This window comes from Megalopta genalis, unplaced genomic scaffold (assembly GCF_051020955.1).
Source record: "Megalopta genalis isolate 19385.01 unplaced genomic scaffold, iyMegGena1_principal scaffold0026, whole genome shotgun sequence".
In the NCBI taxonomy this organism is placed as follows: domain Eukaryota; kingdom Metazoa; phylum Arthropoda; class Insecta; order Hymenoptera; family Halictidae; genus Megalopta; species Megalopta genalis.
This window is the reverse complement of record NW_027476096.1, coordinates 1,894,630-1,919,561: the sequence shown is the minus strand read 5'-3', so window position 1 is coordinate 1,919,561 and position 24,932 is coordinate 1,894,630. Positions and strand designations below refer to the sequence as shown.

At 41.1% G+C, this 24,932-nt stretch overlaps 5 protein-coding genes across 15 annotated transcripts in view; 4 read left to right on the top strand and 1 right to left on the bottom strand.

Moving 5' to 3' along the window:
• The window catches only part of LOC117218924 (uncharacterized), a 40,084-nt gene that overhangs the window by 13,963 nt on the left and 1,189 nt on the right, over positions 1-24,932 (bottom strand). For 6 of the 9 annotated variants that reach the window (XR_013035202.1, XR_013035200.1, XR_013035201.1 and 3 more), the window contains exons 2-4: positions 7,967-8,211; positions 7,729-7,884; positions 661-846 (exon numbers count right to left, since the gene is read on the bottom strand). Coding sequence is in view for 6 of the 9 variants with exons in the window: in XM_033467658.2 (XP_033323549.2) it covers positions 661-846; positions 7,729-7,880 (338 nt within the window). In the remaining 3 variants the exon portion in view is untranslated. Of the gene's footprint in view, positions 1-660; positions 847-4,003; positions 4,226-4,459; positions 4,659-7,728; positions 7,885-7,966; positions 8,212-24,932 lie in introns of those variants that run through there. The other 3 variants (XM_076527541.1, XM_033467665.2, XM_033467666.2) reach the window with 3 other exon arrangements.
• On the top strand, positions 12,204-13,844 carry LOC143260974 (uncharacterized). The gene is made up of 2 exons (XM_076527611.1): positions 12,204-12,899; positions 13,659-13,844. Exons 1-2 carry the CDS (start codon positions 12,204-12,206, stop codon positions 13,842-13,844), a joined length of 882 nt encoding a protein of 293 aa, XP_076383726.1.
• LOC117228236 (uncharacterized) lies at positions 14,858-17,875 on the top strand. Its single transcript, XM_033483942.2, has one exon. The coding sequence runs from the start codon at positions 14,858-14,860 to the stop codon at positions 17,873-17,875; it is 3,018 nt and encodes a 1,005-aa protein (XP_033339833.2).
• On the top strand, positions 18,882-19,862 carry LOC117218920 (uncharacterized). Its single transcript, XM_033467653.2, has one exon. The coding sequence runs from the start codon at positions 18,882-18,884 to the stop codon at positions 19,860-19,862; it is 981 nt and encodes a 326-aa protein (XP_033323544.2).
• Positions 23,601-24,932, top strand: part of LOC117218921 (uncharacterized) — a 46,657-nt gene continuing 45,325 nt past the window's right edge. For 2 of the 3 annotated variants that reach the window (XR_013035199.1, XM_033467654.2), the window contains exon 1: positions 23,602-23,965. The gene's annotated coding sequence lies outside the window, so the exon portion shown is untranslated. Of the gene's footprint in view, positions 23,966-24,932 lie in introns of all 3 variants that reach the window. The other variant, XM_033467656.2, reaches the window with a different exon arrangement.

Below are 24,932 nucleotides of genomic sequence, written 5' to 3'. Positions count from 1 at the left end.
ATTCTATCATTTTGGTTTATATTCGTGAAATCGAAATTTAAATATTAATAGCTCATGACAACGTCAACCGATTTGAATAAAATTTTCAACAAGTTGCCAAAATCTACAAAATGAGAAATATCATTTTTTAATTCTTTTATAAGACTAACCAATTGCAATTTTTGAAAACAATTTGTTTGCCATTGTCTAGGAAACTAATACTTCTAGTATCCCTAAAAAATTTAGATTAGGACATTCTGTTTTAAAAGGTGTACGAATACTTTGTACACCGACTGTAGACTAGTTAACTTAAAAAGTTTACAGAGTTACACAAGTTACATTTAAATTGAAAACGCCTTGATACCCGCTACAACAATATGTAATAACAAATGCAGGTTTTAATTTCAAAATTCAAAGCTGACTTCTGTAAGTTTTCCAAGGTTACCACAAGATCAAATAAATGACAACACAATCTGCCCACATGTAACCATATAACTTCTGTCAGAAACATCTTTTCATACTATCCATATTTTTTGAGATATTTTCCATGGGAAATTAAAATGAGGACACCCTGTACAAAACATTGAATAATAGAAATATACATTAAATTAGAAAATAAATTTATTTTCGTTCGTACGCCTCATTGAAACTTACGAGAGAATAGCACTTTGAGAAATTTACCTGATAGTGGATTCAGGATCTTCAGGCTTTTTCTTTTGAAATTCCTCAGTTACTTTCTCGGGAATTTTAATTTTTCCATCTTCTACTAACATGTTCATTACATTTTCATCTTCATTTATGGAAGTATTGGATGCGTTGTCCGTTGTGGCATTCAGGGAATTTCTTGCTTTTCTTGGAAGCATCATTCTGAAAATGCAGCATATAAAAAAGTGTTAACGATATTTAGTCACTTTTATCTGGTAAATGATTGCAGAAAATAAAAAACTTGAAAATAAATTTCATGTACTAAATTAATGGTATGGATGATGAACAAAACCATAATGAAAAGGAACGATGAAATAAAAACTATCAGGAAAATATTTTTGCATATATGTACAGGGTTTCCATCAATAAGTGCCATTTGAAATAACAGATAAATGATAGACGTTATGAAAAAAGAGTCAAATGTATTTTTTTATGTTTTCTTTACATAAATTTTGTTACTAGAAGAAGAAAAGTTTCCACTAACTTTTTCAAGTACATTTTAAAATTATTCTAATTCTTTTAAATGGAATGCTGTAATTTTGTTTCTCTACGATGAAAGAGTAAAAAAGACGAATTGAAATTCTACTTACAGGCAGGGGTTGAAAACAGTTTTGATATCAGTTCCAGCTCTTAAAACAATTATGAAGGATTGAAATATCCACAATACTGTTATAAGGTATATTGGTTCTATATTGGTTTCAGTTTTTCAGAAGTGTTATTAAATCAGTTCTATAATTGTCACTTTTCTGTTCTAATTCTATTTCACGTAACAAATACATTGTATTTCCTTTGGAAACAATTAAAAATAAATAATTAGGATTGATATTTTTAATTATGTAAAAGGAATAATTAAAAGTATAGATTCTGAAAATCTTTGTATTATTGACAAATTACGACTCTAAACATGTATCAACGAATGCACCCCATAAAGTATCCGCATTACTTTGAGATGCCTGATACTCTGGGGTTTATTCGTTAACAAAATCTACAGCCTTAAGAGGCAAAATAGCGTCAGGCTATCTGTCTTTAGTTCCTTTCAAAAATAAGTATCAATTGCCATACATAGGAGCCAAGTACAATCTTGTTTCTTTCTTAAATAATTTTAATAAGTTGTAATTAACATATTTACATTTTTAGATCCTTTCAATTTTATCACTATTCTACGTTTCACCTATATATTTTTCCAATAAATGAATAAAATCGGCAATCTAATTATAAGTGTTACTACATATATAATACACATACACTTATAAGTAATTTAAAATCTATTCAGAAATGTTTGGGGATTGTAGAAGTAAAATGTATATTGCATGTATGTATATTGTATAAACGTAAATTCATAAATTCGAAATATAATCGAAATGCACAGTCGAAATGCATAACGAAAATCCAGAATCAAAATTCAGAACCGAAATCTAGAACCAAAAAAATGACACTTATAAAACTGATATAATATCGGTTCTCAAGAACAAAAATCGATATAAGTCAGAACCGATATATATAACACACAAAAGTGTTCGTACACCTTTTAAAACGCAATAACTTTTTCAAAATTCAACTAAATGACTTGAATTTTTTTTAGATGATAGAGGGACTAGTTTACTAGACGATGACTAAAAAGCTTTTCTTTAATTTTGCCATTACTTGGAACGAAAAGAAAAGATTAAAAACCCACGTTTTTTAACTTTTTTATCTGAGCTTATAACGAAAATTTAAAAAATGTCTCGTAGATCTCGGTAAATTATATGCATGTTAAAAATTTTATCGAAATTGGTTCACGTTGTTACGAGTTACAACAAATTAGAGATCGCAAAAATCGCAGTTTTATCACGATTTTGACCAAAAACTGTAAGAAATCTGCAGTTTTTAAAATATTTCAACGTCTGTTGCTCGACTTTGGGTTAACCGATTTCGATCCAATTTTCAGCACGCATATAAGTTGCCGAAATCTACAAAAGGCATTTTTTTCGAGAAGACTACGTCAATGTTTAGCAATCGAAGAAAGACAAAGTAAATAAAAGATCAGGAAAGACCATCCTTGCCTGCTGTACAAAAAATTTTCTTTGTTATGACTGCGAAAATCACTCCAAAGTGACTTGTAAATAGTGTTTTGAATTAGATTTTTTACGCTCTTGCATTGTAGCGAAATAAAAATACAGCATTCCATTTAAAAGAATTAAAATAACCTCCAAATAACAAAATTCAATAAACAAAATTTTTCTTGTGTTAACGCATTCTACGTAAAGAACATAAAAAATACATTTGACCAGTTTTTCATAATGTCGAACATTTATCAGTTATTTCAAATGGCATTTATTGATAGACACTCTGTGTATATATATATATACAAAATTATTTTGGAAGCATTAAAAAAATACTTTTGATGTTCTGTGAGAAAATTATAAAGTTGGGAATTAGGAAAAAAGTATGAAATATTATTAAAATAAACTTATGTTAGTGAGTCTCAGCAGGTTCCGTAACGTGCCTCAAAGGTTCGTAGTCGGACAGACTAGCCGTTGCGCCAAACAACGATTATGATGCGTGCATAAAGGCTTTAGTATATATTGGACACAACACAATTTTCGTTTCGATTTATTCTGAACTTTCTTTCTTACAATACAAAATTGTTTATTTGAACGTAAAAACGTTTAACACTAAATAATATACTTATTGAGTGGATGGTTTTTATTTTTTGCGGCATTTTTCCACCTCTACAATGATCTGATAACAACTGCTAACACTACTTTCGATAATATCCTTTGATAGAATTAAAATGGCGGGGTTGAAATTTTTTGTTTTCGAGGAATTTGCAATTTTCTGATTTCTTTTTTAATTGATCATTGTTTGTGTTCACAGCTTGCAACCGAAAAATCTGAGAAAATTGTCTGTACGGAGAATTTTCCGACGTAATTTTTCTTACTCTTTCCTGAAGGCGTACGTACGCTAGCGCCTTCCGAGGGGTCTCACTCTGTATACCGTGAGTTAGGTATACAGGTTAAATTTTAGGTATATAAAGGTCACAAACGCGACTAAAAAGCGGGCTTAATTTCAAGTCAGCTACTGACGAAGGAACGTCAGCGAGATTGAGTCTAATTCTCTTTCGAGCATTTCAACTGTGTACGTACATTGTTACAAGTTTGCAAGCCCCCGCCTATCCAGTGCGACAAACTGGGACCGCAATTTAGAATCCGCGATACACTCGCACACACACAATTGTAGTAGACTAAACGCTTGTAATATACTATTCTTTACCAGTCTGTCAAGTTATCAAATTCAATTATCTCATTTCCTGATTTGAAACAATAGTTTTGGTACAAACCTGCAGAGATATACCTTGGCGGTGGTTATTGTGACAATGTTTGGCAGAAAAGAAGAGGGAGACATTTCGTCCGGGGTCCGCTAGAGGACTCATCAATAAGGCTATCCTAATGGGCCCTTGCCTTAGACATTGAGATGACGGTAGGAAGGACGAAGTCTCAATACAAATTGAGGCGGATCGGTTACTTGTGGGAAGAGGAGCCATCTGTTGGCGGGTCTGAAGCTACAAGACAACCAAACTCTAAATCTCTATCCTATCATACCTAGTGACGCTCCGGTGATGAAATAGGCATTGGCTAGTCCACGACACCTTATCATATCTAGTGATGACCCGATAAGAAAATAGACATCGACAAGTTCACGAAAACCTATTTTATCTAGTAGCGTCCCGATAATGAGATAGACATCGGCTAGTCCACGCAATTACCTTACCAAAAACTCCAAGATCGCAACTAACCTCCGGCCACGCAAAGCTACTTCGCCCTCGGCTCGTAACGTCTCTAACGTGCAGCTTGTAATCCAAGATAGGCCAAATTTTTTCAAAATTTTAAGAAGCCACCCTTGGAGTAAGCTACCATGCCACTATTAAATTCTTGTAGAGCTTCGCTCCCCGAACAAGACGCCGAAAACTGAATTCCTCCGTCATCATCAGTTTTCTAAAAAAAAAAAAAAAACTTTTGTAAAAACCCAGAATTTTCGACAAAAATGAGTATGAAAAGTAAAAATATTAGGAAGTTCTAATCGACCTTTAAAGGTACAGGAGAGTTTCCTAAATATAGAGGCATAAAATTTATTAATTGTTTTTGGTCCTATATAGCTATAAATTAATGTCAAAGTTTAAAATATTTTTAAACTCCGCAATATTTTTGTATTTTCACGAAAAGTTCTTTGACCAGTACGAAAACACTATCCTGGATCGGATTATCTAGACATTTCAGAAGAAGAAATGACTCAGTAGAAATGTCGAAATGATTTACATTTCGAGCAGGCCAAGAAAATGTTCCTCGGCAACGTGTACACGACGTTTTGCCGCCATGTGCTTCGCTGCTCGCTTCTCTCGACTCAGCAAGGCCGAAGCTATGCGTAATCAACACCGATAAAGGAATACAGTGGGGCATTCACTTCGAGTAAATAGTAAACCTTAGTGTTCTGGCGTTTTTCATATACTTCTCTAAATATTAATAACCAAGCTGTGATGTATTTCGCGACGAAAAGTCACACCAGAGTACAGTAAATTCTCCCTAATTTTTCTTCAGCTTGTAAACGAAAATGGACAATTTAGGAAGAGATTAGAGCTTTGGACCTCGGTTTTATATTTGTTGACAATCGGCAACTATAAAAAAAAGAGCCGTGAGGCTCGAAGAAACGTATCTCCTCTTTCCAAATTGTTCATTTTTGTTTACAAGCTGAAGGAAAATTAGGAATAATTTACTGTATTTATAGTGGGTAACTAAAGTATTCGAACACTAATAGAATTTTGACTTCTGCGCCACTTACTTAAATAAATATATATTGAAAAGAAAAAATTCTCTCCGGTATATTAATGCAAAGTATGGAAACATCAAAATACAAAAAACCTTCGATTTAGTATAAAACGTTACCTATAATTAAAATATATAAAATCATTATATTACCTATAATTTAAAAAATATAAAAAAACATCGAATTTGCACGCCACGTAAATATTCGAACATCTTACAAAATTAGGTTGGAAAGTTGAAAAAATAAATTCTTTGAAATTTGTATTACTACTTTCATACCTCTATTGTTTAACAATATGTTTCAAGAAATTTAACATTTTTTAAATTATTATTTATTTATGATTAATGTCGTTTTATATTAGTATTTTACACGATTTTATGATTTGTTTATAGTATGTATTTTTTTGTTGCACCTTGTATGACCGAATCCATTTTATGGGAATGGACAGTCATATATAAGACACGTGTAAATATATTTTTTTAACTTAATTTTTTAATGCATTTGAAGAAGTTTGTAAAATTAGAATGCATCGTTGGCCTATTTTCCCGCTAATACTGATGTAATATGAGAAAAAATCAACCAAAAATGCATCCCAATTTTACAAATTTCTTTAAATGCATTCCCCTTAATGTATATTTATTTAAATACATGTGCTAGAAGTAAAAATTATTCTAGTGTTTGAAAGTGTTCTGATGTGATTTTTTGGCGCGAAATACATCACAGATTGGTCATTAGTATCCAGAGAAGTATATGAAAAAAACAAAAGAATAAGTACTACAAAAAAAATTCAGATATTATTCACTCAAAGTGGGTGCCCCATTGGATCCCTCCATCGGTATTGAAAGGTGCGTAGCTTCAATCCTAAAAAAACAAGAAAAGCGAGCAGAGGAACTCATGACGGAAAAAAGTTGTGACGATGAATATTTTCTCGGCCTGCTCGAAGTGTATATCATTCCGACACTTCTATGGGGCCGTTTCTTCTTCAGAAATGTCTACAGAATCCGATCATGGGTAGAATTTTTGTGCTGGACAAAGAACTTTTTATAAAAATACAAAAATATTGCGGAGAAACTACGCACGTCGACACTTTTTTAAACTTTGACATTAATTTATAGTTATTTAGGACCAAAAATAATTAATAAATTGTATGTCACTATATTCGTTATATATATGTTTTTACTTTTCTTTCAATACCTCATTTTTGTTGAAAATTTAGGGTTTTTACAAAAGTTCGCTTTTTTCGAAAACTGAGGGTGATGGAACAATTTAGTTTCCGTATTCTTGTACGGGGAGTAAAGCTCTATAAGAATTTCATAGTGGCTATAGAAAGTCAGAAATCGTGTCGGACGGTGTAATGGAAACGAACCTAAACAGCAACTTTCTCATTCTTGATTCTTTTTTATGCAACATTTACCATCGGGCCGAAGGCTAAGGCAGCTCGAGAATTGTATGTTTTGAGGATTTTTGATGGTAGTACACTTGGCAGTGTCACCTTCAATTTACCACTTATTGGAAGAAGTACTTTTGACAATATCTCTTTCACCACTCAATCGCCATTATCGGAAGGAGGTAAGTTAAGGTACATTTGGATGGACAAAAATGTACTGAATGAGATGTTAGTACTACCTATTGGAATCTCGAAGGTTATGAATTTGAAATAAACTAAACTCAAATATGGTAAAATAAAGAATACGATATGTTACAAAGATTATAGATTGTTACAATTGCTCCAATGTTAAGTTGCGTCGCAGATTCTAATTTCCACGCTCTCGGTTTTGTCGTATTGACAAATACGGTGGAGATCCAATTGGAATGGCCTAATCTTGATTCTACATATGACTTCGCATACACACGGGTGTCAACTTCAAGCTGTTGCCCGATGAACAACGAATTCATGGTCTTTTTATACTACAAAATCTAGCTATAATTATTGATAGGGTCATGGCCTACATGCATTCCTAAACAGACTTTCCCAGGCGCACTTCATGTTACACTTCTGTTGGAAAGTTGCATTTTTTGGGCATACAAATTAGGTCATCTAGAGTCAATGCATTCAACGTCAAAATGAAGATCATACAGGAAAACTCTCTGTACGTTGCAACTCGTACTCTACTAAACAGCAAGCTGCGACAAAAGCAAAGCAGGAGTTAGAGCTAGTAATGTATACCATTTATGACGGCGTGATCATTTTCAAAGCAATTATATCTTATATGAAATTTAATGGTCATGCAAATGTATGCTTACATCTTTTTTAATAATCTTCTTTTACTGTATCGTGGTGCTGAAAGGCGAAGAGCACTCGACGGATTCCCCTTTAGATGTCTATTCGAATTACGTTTCCTAGTAGTATGTCCTACCATATTCGGTGCACTCATTTTGTTGCACTGCATTTCCATACTTCTGAAAATAATAGATAAATAATACAATAGAATAGGAACAATATAAAATAATAAGAAATAAAGCTCAGGCTTTATATACATACCGTTTGACAGAGAAACATTCGTGAGTAAACGCGTTCCAGTTCGCCAATAAATTTACTCGTATAAATGAATTTTTGCTACAGCTTTAAGCAGTTCTTATCTTCTCCACCTGATACGAACAATCTACAATTTTTGTAACAATTGTTGAAATCAAATTTTTACAGTGGCAATGCGCTCGTTACGCTCTTGGACTAGAGCTCCATCAGTAAAACGAAGCTCGTTTGTTCCATTTCGTGAACGCAGAGTACTGAAATCGTTAAAGCGCGGAATTAATTCATATAATTGTTATTTCAGCACTATTGACTATATTTTTATGTGAAATATTTTTGTAAAAAATTTTATTAATTGGTTAGAAAAATAAAAATATGCCAGGCTGGCGCCGGCCAACCGGGGGTGCATTTGTATATCGTGAGTCGAGTACCTCCGAGGGGGTACAACGACGAACGTTCTGGAATCGGACCACGTAGCAACACCCCCACTACCATTTTTCCACCAAACGTCTCCGCCATGTGTTTAGTTTTAAGACGAAAGAATGTTTGGATGAATGGACCGGGTTGCATGCTGTGCGATAGCGTCGAGCGGATGTCTAGACGATTGGTTTGAGTGTCGCGTAGAATGAATGCGTCTAGACAGTTTAGAGTGAAAGCGAACCGTGAGAATGAGAAAGAACGATCTGGATGGGATGCATCAGTGAGCGAATGGGACAGTTCGGTAAGAACCTTCGTTGGGAGCGGTACGCGGGCATCGCGAGTTTGGTACCAACGCGATTATAAATAAAATTAGTCCGATTGTAACCGGGTTCGAGTTTCTCTTTCCGTCGCCGATCCCACCTCCACATTGTTGACCCCGACGTGATCTAAAGGAAGCGAACGACATGAATTTTGCAGTCGCATTTCGTTCGTTGTTTCGTGGCAGTGGATCGGGAGCATTCGGAAGAGAACGCGGATATTTGCACGTTTATTCAGTACGATGGCATCCCCGCCCGTATCGATAGTCAGCCGCGTCGCGGTGAGAATACCAGAATTTTCGCCCACCGACCCCGAGCTGTGATTCGCGGTGGTCGAGACGAGTTTCGAGACGAGCGGCGTTACGACCGAAAAGACGAAGTTCGGGTATGTCCTGGGTGCGCTCGATCCAGAATATGCGGCCGAGGTCCGCGAAATCATTTTGAACCCCCCAGCTGAGCCGTTCACTAAGCTCAAGACAGAGCTGATAAAGCGGATCGGGGCGTCGCAGGAGCAGAAGACTCGGCGTCTCCTCGAGCACGAGGAGATGGGCAACCGAAAACCGTCGCAGTTCTTACGCCACCTGCGGACCTTGGGAGGAACAGCCGTGTCAGAGGAGATATTGCGTACCCTGTGGTTGGGCCGGCTCCCCGCGAGCATGCAGGTCATCCTGGCGACGCAGCGAGACGTCTCGCTCGACCGAGTGGCCGACTTGGCCGACACCATCGCTGACACGATGGGCCCGCGCATGCGGGTAGACGAGGCCTCTGCGGGTCCCGTCGCACGGCCGTCGAGAGATATGTGCGAAGTCGTGGAATAACTGTGCTCGAAGATGGCACAGCTCACGGCGACGTTTCAGCAGGAGCTCGCAGCAATTCGTCGCGAGATAAACTCCGGTCCGCGTTTTTCCCAACGGCGACCATTCACCCCGGGCCGAGCGCGATCGCTATCCCGAGAACGCCGAACCGCGCTACGAGGCGGGAAGTGTTTTTACCATTTTAAATTCGGTGCGAACGCGTTCCGCTGCGAACACCCATGCAATTGGTCCGCGTCGGGAAACGAGATGGGCAGTCGTTAATGACGGCCAGCGACCACTGCCCACCATCGCGCCGTTTGTTCGTCACCGATCGAGTAACAAAAACGCAGTTTTTAATCGACACCAGTACTGATATCTGCGTTTTTCCACGATCAAAAACTCGCGGGTTCCGCGAACACGCATCTTACGCTTTGTACGCGGCGAACGGGTCGGAAATTGCCACGTACGGGACGGTTACGCTGAGCCTCGATTTCGGGCTCCGTCGTGCGTTCGTATGGCGTTTCGTGGTGGCCGACGTGTCAAAGCCGATTATAGGCGTGGATTTCCTCGCGCATTACGAACTATTGGTGGACGTCGGAAAGTGCAAACTTTTAGACCAGGTGACGTCGATGACGGTGTCAGGACGCTCAGTGCGCGAGTGCGGGCCATCGGCGCCCTCGGTGAAGACAATTTTCGGTGATTCGAAATTCCACGAATTACTGCAACGTTTCCCGAACATTACGCGACCAGTGGGGACACCCGTGCAAGTGCAACATAAAACAGTGCACTATATCCGCACAACGCCGGGTCCGCCTGTGGCTCGTAGGCCCCGGCGTCTCGCGCCGGATCGTTTGAGGCACGCGCGGAAAGAATTCGCCTCTCCATATGGTGCCCAAAAAAGAACAGGACGCTTGGCGACCGTGCGGGGATTACCGAGCGTTAAATGCGCGCACGGTGCCGGATAGGTACCCCGTAAAGCACATTGAGGACTTTCCTCACGCGCTTCACGGGAAGACGGTGTTTTCCACGATAGATCTGGCGCGCGCGTACAACCAGATTCCAGTGGCCACAGAGGACATTGCCAAAACCGCGATAACTACCCCTTTCGGACTATTCGAGTTCCCCTGTATGTCGTTCGGGTTGCGAAACGCGGCACAAACGTTTCAGCGTTTCATCGACGAGGTGCTGCGTAGCCTGGACTTTGTGTACGCGTACATCGACGACATACTGGTGGCATCGTCGACAGAAGAGGAGCACTTGCGTCACTAGGAAGAAGTCTTTTCATGCCTCGACAAGTACGGCGTAACCGTCAACGGGGCGAAGTGCATTTTCGGCCAGGCGCAGGTTAAATTCCTGGGATTCACCGTATCGTCCAGAGGCACCAGTCCGTTGGAATCAAAGGTGGGAGCGATCACCAACTACCCACAACCGACCACCGCAAAACGACTGAGGCAGTTCCTGGGTATGCTAAATTTCTATAGGCGTTTCATGCCCAGGGCTGCGCAGGTACAAGCGCCCCTCAACAACCTACTACACGACGGCATCAAGGGTAACGCCAAGTTGGCATGGACCGAGGAAGCTACCGCGGCTTTCGCCGAGGCGAAGGACAGTTTGAGGCAGGCGGCGTTATTGTCGCATCCGAGGGACGACGTGCCACTCGCCTTGTTCTGCGACACGTCCGATTTTGCTGCAGGTGCGGCACTGCAGCAGCGGGTTGGAGAGGATTGGCAGCCGGTGGCGTTTTTCTCCAGGAAGCTCAGCGCTGCCGAGCGGAATTACGGTGCGTACGACCGGGAAATGTTGGCCATTTACTCGGCAATCAAGCATTTCCAACACATAGTGGAGGGGCGAACTTTCACAGTCTACACGGACCATAAACCGCTGACTTTCGCTTTCCAACAAAAGCCCGAGAAATGTTCTCCCAGGCAATTTAGATACCTGGATTTCATTGGGCAGTTCACCACCGACATCCGCCACATCGCCGGGAAGGACAACGTCGTCGCCGACGCGCTATCCAGGTTGGAAGAAGTAGTGGAGTCTTTCAGCTACACCGATTTGGCGGAGTCTTAGCAGCGCGACGCGGAACTTCAGGCGCACATAAGCGGAAAAATAAAAAGAATTTACAGTTAAAACGGATACGCCCGCCCGATTCGGTCACTGAAGTGATCTGTGACGTGTCTACCGGGATTGCGCGACCTTTCGTCACGGGACAATTCAGACGAGCCGCATTTGACTCGATGCACCGCCTGGCGCATCCAGGTGTTAAAGCAACGGTAAGACTCGTGACAGAACGATACGTGTGGCCGTCCGTTAAAGCCGATTGCCGGAGTTGGGCTCGCGGTTGTGTTCCGTGCCAGCGCGCCAAAATAAGCAAACACGTTTTTGCGCCGCCGGGAAGTTTTTACGTGCCGACCGGAAGATTCGAGCACGTGCACATAGACATTGTAGTTCTTCCGGTCTTCCTCAGAGGGGTTCAGGTACAGTTTAACCTGCGTCGACCGTTTTACGCGCTGGCCCGAGGCTTTCCCAATTCGGGATCAAGAGGCTTCGACCGTGGCACGCGCCTTTTACGAGGGTTGGATTTCCCGGTTCGGAACCCCGTTGCGCGTGACGACCAACCAGGGTCGACAATTCGAGTCGCGTTTGTTTCAGGCATTGTCGCAGCTAACAGGTGCAGCCCACTGACGGACAACGGCCTATCACCCGGCGGAAAACGGAATGGTGGAGAGATTCCACCGCCAATTTAAGGCAGCAATCCGTTGCCAGCAAAATGTCCGCTGGACAGAGGTTCTTCCCACCATCTTGCTGGGCATCCGCGCAGCCTGGAGGGAGGACTTGCAATCTACCGCAGCTGAGCTGGTCTACGGCGAGACACTGCGCCTACCAGGGGAATTCCTGGTCCCACAAAGAGCGGAGTCGCTGCCGCTGCCAGGGGACTTTGTCGCAGGATTACGAGAGCATTTCGCGACCCTCGCCCCAACGCCTGGCAGCAATCATTCGACGAAACGAGTTTTCGTTTTTAAGGACCTCGCCACGGCAGAGCATGTTTTCGTGCGGAACGACGCCGTGCGAGGAATCCTCCAGCCGCCATACGACGGTCCGTACAGGGTCCTCGACCGAGGGGACCGGACTTACTCCCTCAGTATCCGGGACAAGACGGTTACAGTTACCAAAGATCGCCTAAAGCCGGCGTACTTGCTGGCTACAGATCCAGCACCGCTGACGATACCAGGGGCAACACAGCCAGCGTTACCTGGACAGTCCGAGGGACCACCACCACCACCACCACCCACTCCGAGCGAGTTTACGGGGCAGCCGACCCGACCATCGCCACCATCTCGGGGTCTGGCGGTGCCGCCCCCCATATTAGTACCACCAGGCGCGGGTTTACGCACCACACGGTCCGGAAGAAGAGTGCGTTTCCCGGACCGATTGCAAGTTTCGTGATTGAGTCAATCACTGGCGGGGGGGGGGGTGATGTGGCGGCGACAAGTCGGCGCCACGTCTCCGCCATGTGTTTAGTTTTAAGACGAAAGAATGTTTGGACGAATGGACCGGGCTGCATGCTGTGCGATAGCGTCGAGCGGATGTCTAGACGATTGGTTTGAGTGTCGCGTAGAATGAATGCGTCTAGGCAGTTTAGAGTGAAAGCGAACCGTGAGAATGAGAAAGAACGATCTGGATGGGATGCATGAGTGAGCGAATGGGACAGTTCGGTAAGAACCTTCGTTGGGAACAGTGCGCGGGCATCGCGAGTCTTGTACCAACGTGATTGTAAATAAAGCTAGTCCGATTGTAATCGGGTTCGATTTTCTCTTTTCGTCGCCGATCCCTTGTTAGAGCAAAAACCCGTCAGCCTATGATTATTACAGACACACCTTTGGAACCGTTCGACAAACTCGCCATGGATACAGTTGGATCACTCCCAGAAACGATCGGTGGAAACCGATACATTTTAACCATGCAAGACAACCTAACCAAATACTGCCTAGCCGTCGCTATACCCGATATTAAAGCAACGACAATAGCAGACGCATTCGCGAGACACTTTATCGCAATATTCGAAACACCAAAATCCATTCTAACAGACAAAGGCACCAGTTTCGTGGGAAAATTAATGCAACATCTTGCGGAGATTTTTAGAATCCAACAAATAACCACCTCTGGCTACAGGCCACAAAAAATGGATCGTTGGAAAGAAGCCATATAGTATTGACAGAGTATTTGAAACACTACATCGAGTCGTATGAAGAATGGGATCTCTACCTGCCATTCGCCATGATCTCTTACAACACCTCCGTCCACGAAGCTACAAATTTCACACCGCACGAACTAATCTTCGGAAAAACCGCGAGATGACAAAAATCCGCAATCTAGCTGCTAACAACCTAAACTGTGCAAAATCCCGTTATAAGCGATATTACGACAAACGAGCAAATCCGAAACAATTCATGGTAGGGCAATACGTCTACGTATTGAAGGAACCAAGGACGAGTGAATTCGGCCCACGGTACACCGGGCCATACGAAATAGTCGACGTATCAGATGTTGCGTCCAGAGACAAGGGCCATAAAAAGGTCCCACCATTGGGGAAACCCTCTCAGGCCCCAACAAGGGTCAAGGCAGACACCCCCCTCCAAGGGGTGATTCGTGCCTTGACCAATAATAAACAATCTACCTCCATCCACGGGTGCTCTTCCACGACTTTCCAGCGTTGGAAGAGCATTCTTCCACCAGCGCTCGCAGAGAGTACAACACAAAAAATAAAGTTCTCTAAGACTACTAGAGACCCTTCCACGTCATTAATTTGCCGTAGGAAGCGCGAATCGAGCGTACAATAGTTCGGTCGCGCATGTACGTTAGGCGACTAACCGAACGTACGGACAAAACATTGGTCCTTCGAGCCGGATGCGGTCGCAGTGAACGTTTCCGACAATTAAATACAAAGGTTATCCTTGTAAGAGGAAATTGACAACGAGTGGAAGAATCCGATCCTGTCCATAAGTGGTTGGATCGCAACAACAAATCCAGGAGGTACTTGGAACAAGAATACAACAACCGTCGAGCGTTCGAGTGCTTGAACCGGAACAACAATCTAACAACATTGGACTACACGTGGTCCCCCCTGGCGCAACCTCACTGAAGGAGTTAGCTGAGTTCCAGTTTGGAACCATCGCATCAATATCCAGGACCACAGAGAGCATCTGAGGACCGAACGTGACAACAACACGTCGAACTGGCGGGCTACAGCATCATCGGTTGCTGACCACGCGAGAAACACAGGCCAGGTAAGAGGTCGGCTCACCGTCCTTTCCTTTATACGCCCCCCCCCCCCCCAACTTTCCGTCGCCTTCAATTTTAATAACGCAAGGATGGTTGAGGAATTGAAGAAACTAACGAGGCAGCGTGGATCCTGTAGAGGTCAATTAACGCGCTTATACAATAGCATGCTCACTGCCACAGATTTGAACACACAGACGATAGACTATCGTATAGAGAAACTAGAAGATATTATTAAGGGATTCTCTGACATTCAATTTCAAATAGAGTCACTAGAAGACAACGACGAGAATGAAACTATACGCGCGAAGGTTGAAGAAACATACTATAAATGTAAAGACTACATGATATCATGCAGACAGAAACTAGAGGTAGCGGCAACTGACAGAACTGCAGCAAACAATATTTCTCCATCTCCGTCCATAGTTAACGTCAAATCAATATTACCAAAAATACAAATAAAGCCTTTCGATGGTAGTTATGTAGAGTGGAATAGTTTCTTCGACATGTTCAAAGGTTTAGTACACGAAAACGAGTCGCTGCCGACAGTTCACAAATTCCATTTGTTAAAATCATATTTACGGGGCGACGCGGCCACAGTTATAGCAGCATTAAACGCCACGGAAGACAATTATTCCGTGGCGTGGAATCTGTTACAAAAAAGATTTGACAATCCGCGCAAAACGGTACAGGCACATGTCCGCGCACTTTTCGAACTACCCGAAGTCAGTCGTGGTTGCCCATCAGCTCTGCGTGTTCTGGCTGATCGAGTTGAAATGCACATCAACGCCTTAAGGTCGCTGGACCAAACCATTGGTTGTCATGAAATGTTTATTTACGTTGTTACTTCAAAGATAGACAAAATAACGCGAATTCATTGGGAGCGTACGATAGAGGATGGGGTACTACCTACAGTGCAGGATTTAATAAAATTTTTAAACAAGTTTGCTTGCGATGTGGAACCTGTAAATCTCGCGAATACAAGGGCACCCAACGTTCCGAGGGAGAAATTTCAAAACATGAGACACACTGATCGCTCGCAGCAGACATATGTTAGCGTCAAACAATCGTTAAATTGTCCAGTTTGCCAACAGAAACATTTTATACAAGCTTGTGATCAGTTTTTAAAACTAGATACGCGATCTAGAATTCGCGAGGTAAAGAAGGCCAAGCTTTGCCTGAATTGCCTCCGACCTGATCATCCTACCGCACAATGTTGGTCGAGTAGTTGTCGTCAGTGTCACAAAAAACATAACAATCTATTACATCTTGAAATTTCCAATTCCGAGCAAACCAATATTCCAAGGGAAGAGCAGCCATCTTCAAACGCTGTAACAATGCTTGCGTACGAAGAGTCCGAGATACTATTATCGACCGCGCGTATCATAATCCTTGACGACAACAACAAGGAGCAACAATGCAGAGTACTGCTTGACCCTGGTTCCCAATCTAATTTCATCACAGAAGGTCTTGCAAAAACTCTCCGACTAAGGTTGCACCCGATAAACATGCCAGTTTCGGGATTAGGCGAAAGCAGCAACAAAATCAAACATTACACTAAGGCAACCATTAAATGCAGATGTTCCAAGTTTGAGGAAACGACCACGTTCCTAACAATACCGACCATTACGGGCCGGTTACCTGCGCGTCAGGTGGACCGGGCGAAAGTGTCTATCCCAAGCAATATAAAACTGGCCGACCCTGAATTTTACAAGCCGGCACCGATAGATGCGCTGTTAGGGGAGTATTTATTTTACAAATTATTGTGTGTAGGTCAAATTCGATTAGTTAATTCGAAGAGCGTTTTACAAAAAACTAGGCTAGGTTGGGTAGTATCAGGAGAGATTGGCTGCGATCAACCAATCCAGCGTAAGACCAGTTGCCACCTAGCTAATCAAGACGTAAATGCTCAGATGACAAAATTTTGGGAAATAGAAGAATGTCCGACTCAAAAACATTTATCTAAAGAAGATAGAGAATCCGAAAAACACTACCAAACGCATACAACACGCGACGATCAGGGCAGATACACGGTGCGAATTCCTTTCAAAACAAACGCAGGCAGGCTCGGTGATTCACACAAATTAGCTCTGAAGCGTTTTTATTCGTTAGAGAATAAATTACATAAACAAGAGGAACTGCACAAACAATACTCGGATTTCATTCGGGAATATCTCGCGTTAAGGCATATGTCGCTCATCGCAAATGATACAAATCGCGAAGGTCTCTACCTCCCACATCACGCGGTACTAAAGGCGACCAGCACAACCACAAAATTGAGAGTAGTGTTTGACGCCTCAGCTAAAACCAAGAGCGGCATATCTCTAAACGATATTCTGCTGGTCGGCCCAACAATTCAGGATGACCTTTTCCAGCTAGTTATACGATTCAGACTACACAACTACGTGTTAACAGCAGACATTGAGAAAATGTTCAGGCAAATTAACATGCACCCTGAGGATAGAAAATTTCAAAAAATTCTTTGGCGATACAATAACAATGAGCCCATAAAAACGTATAACCTAAACACCGTTACTTACGGCACGGCATCGGCATCATTTCTAGCGGTCCGTACCCTAAAACAATTAGCAAGGGACGAAGGTAAAAACTTCCATCTCGCAGCTGCAGCTTTAGAAAACGATTTTTACGTTGACGACTTGCTGACAGGGGCTCCTACAATGTCACAAGCCACTAGACTTCGAGACGAACTCATACAGTTATTGAAGTTAGGCGGGTTCAACTTAAGACAATGGGCATCGAATGAACAGACGTTGGTTGGCGAACATAGTGATAAAGCTGCAACGGACGCGATTTATTTGAACGTTTCTGACACTAAGAAGACACTAGGTATTTGTTGGAACGCGAAGTTAGATTGCATAGAATATTACGTAGAAAGGGATACAAAAATTCAACGTGTAACAAAGCGCGAAATACTATCAAAAATTGCAAGGCTGTTTGACCCGCTAGGATTATTGGCACCCATCCTTATTACCGCGAAAATCCTAATGCAGGAATTGTGGAAGGCACAATTAGACTGGGACGAATCAGTCCCACAATCCATTCACACAGTCTGGGCTAACTACATGGAACAATTAAATAAATTTCAATAAATTGTCAAATGTCAATAAATTTCAAATTCCTCGGAAGGTTCTAGTTGAGAGTACAGCTCATGTTCAAGTGCATGGCTTTGCTGATGCGAGTGAAAGGGCCTATGGTGCGTGCCTTTACGTTAGATCCACGGATAAAAACGGAAAGGTATCAGTACATCTCATAGGCGCTAAATCGCGCGTGGCACCCTTAAAATCCATCTCGCTACCCAGACTAGAGCTCTGTGCTGCAGTACTATTAGCTAAATTATATACTACAATCACAAGTACTTGGAAACTAAAATGTAATGAATCAAAATTTTGGTCTGATTCCACAATCACACTGCACTGGATTAATTCGTCTCCGCATACGCTCAAAACCTTCGTGGCTAATAGAGTATCTGAGATACAAACACTCACAAGCACGCGAGATTGGTCACATGTGCCATCTGCACAAAATCCAGCAGATTACATTTCTCGCGGTCAGTCACCCAAAGATTTCGTTGAGAATCGGGTTTGGTTAAATGGTCCTGAATGGTTAAGTCGGAAGGAAGACACCTGGCCCAAAACACCACTAACACAAATAGATATTCCTGAACGTCGTAACAAGATTTCACTATTTACGGTCACAAACTTGGATCCATCAGATATATTCAATAGAATTTCGTCATTCTCTAAACTACAAAGAGTAATAGCGTACTGCATGAGATTCAAAAATCTCAACAGCAAGAAGAACTCACAAAGGGGGGGACTCGGTGTCGCAGAATTAAGATCAGCCCACGACGCTATTATTAAACGGGTACAAGCGCAAGCCTTTCCCAGAGAATCATCGCAATTAGGAAACAATGAAACCCTTGATAAGACAAGCAAATTGTTAGCATTAAATCCTTTCCTTGATGAAAATGGAATTATTCGTGTTGGTGGTCGATTACGAAATGCGACTATCAAATACTCACAGAAATACCCTATTCTATTGCCGAAAGGGCACCCAGTAACCGCGTTAATTATCTCGCGTGAGCACCTTCAGAACATGCATGCTGGGGTACAAGCCACTCTCAATGCGGTTAGAGCCAAGTACTGGCCAATCGACGGAAAAAATGCAACGCGGTTTATTGTCCGGAAATGCATAAGCTGCTTTAAGGCAAGACCGTCAGGACCGCCGGACTACCTGATGGGCGACCTTCCGCGTGAAAGACTAATAGCTAGCCGGCCCTTCGAAAGCGTAGGCATCGACTATTGCGGACCGTTATTCATTAAAGAAAAACGTTACCGTAACCAGAAACGACTCAAGGTTTATACAGCGGTATTTGTGTGCTTTTCTACAAAGGCAATTCACTTGGAGCTGGTAAATGACCTCACTACAGAGGCATTTATCGCTTGCTTAAAAAGGTTTATTTCTCGACGAGGAAGGCCAAAAAATATTTACACGGACAATGGCGCAAATTTTGTAGGTGCAAAAAACGAGCTGAAAGAACTATTCCACGTACTACAATCAAAGGAACACGACGAACAAGTCACGCATTATCTAGCAGAGCAGTCAATAGACTGGTTTCTGTCACCTCCTTACTCACCACACTTCGGTGGTTTATGGGAGGCGGCAGTAAAATCTTTCAAACACCACCTGATCAGGACAGTCGGAGACACACTACTAACCTACGAGCAGCTCAACACTTACGTGATTGAAATTGAAGGCATATTAAACTCTCGTCCTTTAACACCCCTATCACCAGACCCAAATGACCTGCAAGTCCTAACACCAGGCCACTTCCTAATCGGTGAGCCCATAACCTCGCTACCTGAACAAAATTATACTGACATACAGTCAAATAGATTGTCATTGTGGCAGCACGTCCAGAAGATAAAACAACACTTCTGGAGGCGATGGCACAAAGAATACATAAACGAAATTAACATGCGCAGCAAATGGAAGAAGGGCATTTCCAAAACAATCGAAGTAAACAACTTAGTTTTAATCCGAGACGATACGCTACCGTCCATGCGTTGCCCTTAGGCCGCGTATTAGAAACACACCCTGGAAAGGATGGGATCGTTCGCGTAGCAACGATCAAAACACTTAACGGGACCTACAAAAGATGCGTTAAAAAGCTATGCCCTCTACCCATCGAAGCGCCATAAAACAAACGTTTTTCTGCCTCCTCCTCCTTTCCTTTTAAGATTATAAATATATATATAGCAAAAATCAGAATTTCGACTTGTAAATACTAGATAATAATATTTAAATCAATTATACTAGTATTAAGAGCGATTGCGGTTACCAGATGTAAAAGATACGCGTCACTATTTATTGCGTCATCTACTATTGTTTTTATCTTACACACACATAGTTTAGGACGTTTGGAGTAACAACTAGCTGTCGATTCAAGCGAACCTAACCCGTGTACAATTTACAATACCCGTGGGTGGATGGAAGCAGGACTGTACAACTATGATGTAGGAGACTAAGCTTGCGCAATCATCTTTGAACACAGTCGTTCAAGGGGGGCGGCATGTTGCGTCCAGAGACAAGGGCCATAAAAAGGTCTCACCATTGGGGAAAACCTCTCGGGCCCCAACAAGGGTCAAGGCAGACACCCCCCTCCAAGGGGTGATTCATGCCTTGACCAATAATAAACAATCTACCTCCATCCACGGGTGCTCTTCCACGACTTTCCAGCGTTGGAAGAGCATTCTTCCACCAGCGCTCGCAGAGAGTACAACACAAAAAATAAAGTTCTCTAAGACTACTAGAGACCCTTCCACGTCATTAATTTGCCGTAGGAAGCGCGAATCGAGCGTACAATAGTTCGGTCGCGCATGTACGTTAGGTGACTAACCGAACGTACGGACAAAACATCAGATTTAAACAACGTAATTTTAAAAACGGTCGCGACTGGGTACCTTATTACGAAACATCAGGACAAATTAAAACACGCCTACGTCTCTGACGGTTCATTCAGCTCAAATTAAAAGACAGCAAAGAAATACAGGCGTTCTGGAATCGGATCACGTAGCAACACCCGCACTACCATTTTTCCACCAAAATCTCAGTATATAAAGGGCTCAAACGCGACCGGGAATCGGGCTAGTTTCGTGACATTCGTCGACACGCAAACGTTAGCGAGATTGAGTTAAAATTATTTTAACAACATTAAAATTAAAAATAACCAATATTTTAATTCTCTTTCGACCAAATCTACGAGATAACAACCTAGAATCAGAAGCCCCCGCCAGTTCAGTGTGAAAAACTGAGAGCGCGTTTAGAGTCCGCGAACACACACTCACACTTGTTAAACTCAACGCGCAATAAATTAGTTTCTACCAGTTCTCTTTGGTTTCTACTTCAATCATTACCATCTCCTGCTTCGAACCAGTAATAGGTAAAAACCCACCAAGGTATACCTCAACCGCTCGAGGTGTATCTTTATTTTTTTTTAACAAAGTTACGAGGCACCCTAACACCAATTTCTCCAAACACCTTATCCTAACCCCTTTGAAGGTAGCCACTCGTGTCGAAATAAACATCGGCTGGTCTACGCACCTCATCCAAAAATTCCAATTGCATGCAACCTCCGGCCACCCAAACTGCCTGGCCCTCGGCTCGTAACAACTGTATGTACACAAAAGCATAAGCTAATGTTTCATGAACAGCAAACAACGACAACAAATTCTCGCTATTGACTGAAGAATAGAAATATGTAGTTTCTAAATAAAACTATTTTCCAACCACTGACAGAACTGAAATCTGCTACTGTTTTTTGTTGCTCATGAAATATTATCTTGAAAGTAGTTGAGAAGTATGCGCTAGTAATGTCAACTAATCCTAAAATCGAACTAACAAAACATCGATTTTACAAAATGAAGCATCAATTATCTAAGAATCGATGCAACATCGCTTATCATTAAACTGCGGAAGTTTATACAAATACATACTTAATAAAAATGAACTAAACAAATAAAACTGGAATTGAAATATATATTTCATCATTAGAGAATATAAAAAATATATTTTTTTGCATATTTTGCATAGAAGTTGCATATTCTGCATATTACATACATGCATATTAGAGTGATCCTTAGTTAAACAGGATGTTCCACAATTATTTTAACAGCCGAAAATGGTGGGTAGCTGAGGTCATTTGAAGTAACTTTTTCCTTAGCGAAAATTCAATCCGCAGCTTTGTTTATGAATTATTAACGAAAAACAATGATCAATGCAAGGCGAACGTGCGAATTATAAAATGGTCGATCGATCGAGTGCCACGTATTTCAACCGTGGAATGAGACAGAAGAAGGGGGCTCTGTGCTGCGTTCGAATCAATGAACAAGTCATGAAGCGTGAACTTCCTAACTTTTGTTACTACGTGACAGTGATAATTTTAAGATAAACGCTATTCATCCTTATTTCAGAATATCTGAAGAATATTTACTAATTTTTCGAACCCGAAATAATAAGTAATTTAACTGTGACAGCCGTTTAATTTTCTGGTGTGCATGACACCTCATGTGTACCATATGAAATTTGTAAACAAGATTTACAGTGAATTCCGTGTCCGAACAGAATTCAACGAACGATTCGCAAAGCTAATTTAATAATAAATAATAAATAATCGCGTTAAAGGACATAAAGGATATGTTTGTTAGAGAAATATATATGAAGAATATTATCAATAAGAAACTCTAAATCTACTATAAAACTGTAAATCTACTTCATGCTCGAAAATGTGTGCAGGAGGATAGTGTATTGACCTCGTACAATGTATAATAAACTGCAAGCTGATCCGTATCCAACGGTGACGAACAGAAGGATATCTCCGGGCAGGCTATTCCAACGTTCACTTTCGCTGCATTATCATTAAACACTGATCACTTATCAATAATATTTAGGGACGAACTTTCCTGACTTAATACAAAAAAGTAGTCTAAAATAATAGAATGCAATTTTATCCGGTACTGATATAAAATCATCATCTGATCATGCTGAAATTTTGCACACACTATTTTCTCACCAAATATCATGATATGTAGAAGGGTAAGACAAAAAAAATCGGAAATTGAAAAATGCATACAACATTCCTTTGCAAATAAGCTTGGAAATGATCGCAATTGTGCGTGCATGCGTGCGTGTGTAACAATTGAGTGATTGATATGTACGGAAATATCGATATCTGACTGATACTTCTGCAAGAACGGAAGTTGCCATTATAAATAAATGTTTTCTGGCAAACGACAATTCGTGAAGTATCAAACGAGCATTGATACTTTCAGAAAGTATCAAAGAAACTTCGATTCAATACAACATTAATTTAGTATTATATTAAGAAGTCTCGGTATCGCCAAGTGATATTAAATACCTAAAATGTCGACAAATATCGATACCTGTTATTTTAAATAGTTTGCTATCGAATTGATTGAATATCATCAATAATATCAGTATTGATTCCATCACTAACGAGGACGCGCAGATACGGAAGTGTTGTATTATATACATATGTATTAAATACATTTTTATGTACTATACATTTTATACAGTATTAAATACACTGATTAAATACAATCTTACGAATTTTTTAGTATCTACGCAAGTGCATATTTACTAAATCTATGCTGCATATACTTCGTATATATTTTACATACAGTTTGCATATCGTATACTACAGTGCATAAACTTCCGCAGTTTACTCATCCCTACACGTCTCGTCCCTTTAATATGCTGCGCATATGCACCGATGATGACGCAACGCATCCCGACGCTCCGTGGGTGGACAACCTAACTGAACTCGGTATTGACCAGTCAATAATAGCTACAGTCGCTGGTAGTATCGAAACGTGAATATCACATAGGCATTTGTTTTACATTTACTCACTCGTCTTGTTGAGCGGTCTATAGCTATTTTTACTGACAAACCCACGCAGAAGTCTACCGACTAGTAACGTGGCAACTGTGAACGTGGAAGGTGAAATCGTTACAAAACATCGCGGACTGTGTCACGTTCAATAAAAGAACATTGTTACTAACAATTACAAGTATTTCACTCTACGGGCTCACGACACAAAAATTAATGGAAAATAGCTGTACCAATCCCACACAGCAGTTTCTTCACTGGTAGACGACAGGTACGTTTTCTATTGTTGTTTACTAATTACCCCAAGTACTCAGATAATTTATCTGTAATTTGATTTAATAATTAAGCAGAAAAGAGGTTATCGATATCAATGAGTTTCAAATATGTTGTCAAAGTCATCATTCTGAATAACTTTTAGTTTTCCCTATACATTTTAAGGTTTCAGTATATTTCGATGTATAGAGTCATTTAACAATGATATCTAAAATCAAATACGATAAGATTATTTGTGGGTGCAAAAACTCAGGGCAGAGTTCCCTACCCGATGAACCTAATCCAAACTCTAACGAAAATTCTGTTAAAATAGCTAAATAGCTGTATAATCTTAATCTATCGATGTCTTTAGGACTTCGACGAAAATTAAGATACTCGAATCTAACTCAAGTCGTACTTCATAATGAATTTCTGCACCCATTTCAATTTTGGTTAGAGTTTGAGATCAATTTTAGGGAGTGGAAGTGCAGGGGCTTGGGCGGAAACCCTTTCATACCATAAGGGGTGAGTTTGATCAATAAAAAAACGGCTGAGTTCCTCACAATTTTGTACGAATATGTATCTCGAAAGTTAAGGTCGGGCGGTGATACGTGTATAGTTTGAGACGAAATACAGGTACAGATACACTTGTTTCTCGACACAAGGTATTCGCTTTTGCGTTTTTTGGATACGCAGCGGAGCCGAGCGGGTCATTGCCATTATTAGTGAATAACCGATAGAAAGTGTACGATTACTGAAAATGAAAGCCCCTTATAGTAGAAAAAAGTTATTTAAAATAATGTCCTTATTAATGTATGTCAAGCCAACTGAAATTAATAAAGTGGCCCCTTTTAACACACATAAACTCAAACAATTTATAGCTAATTGTAATAATACACATAAACATGTTTAGGAAAAACCAAAGACACCTTTTTATGTTTTATTCTTTCAAAAATTTCTGGATATAACAAAAAACAACTTTAGCT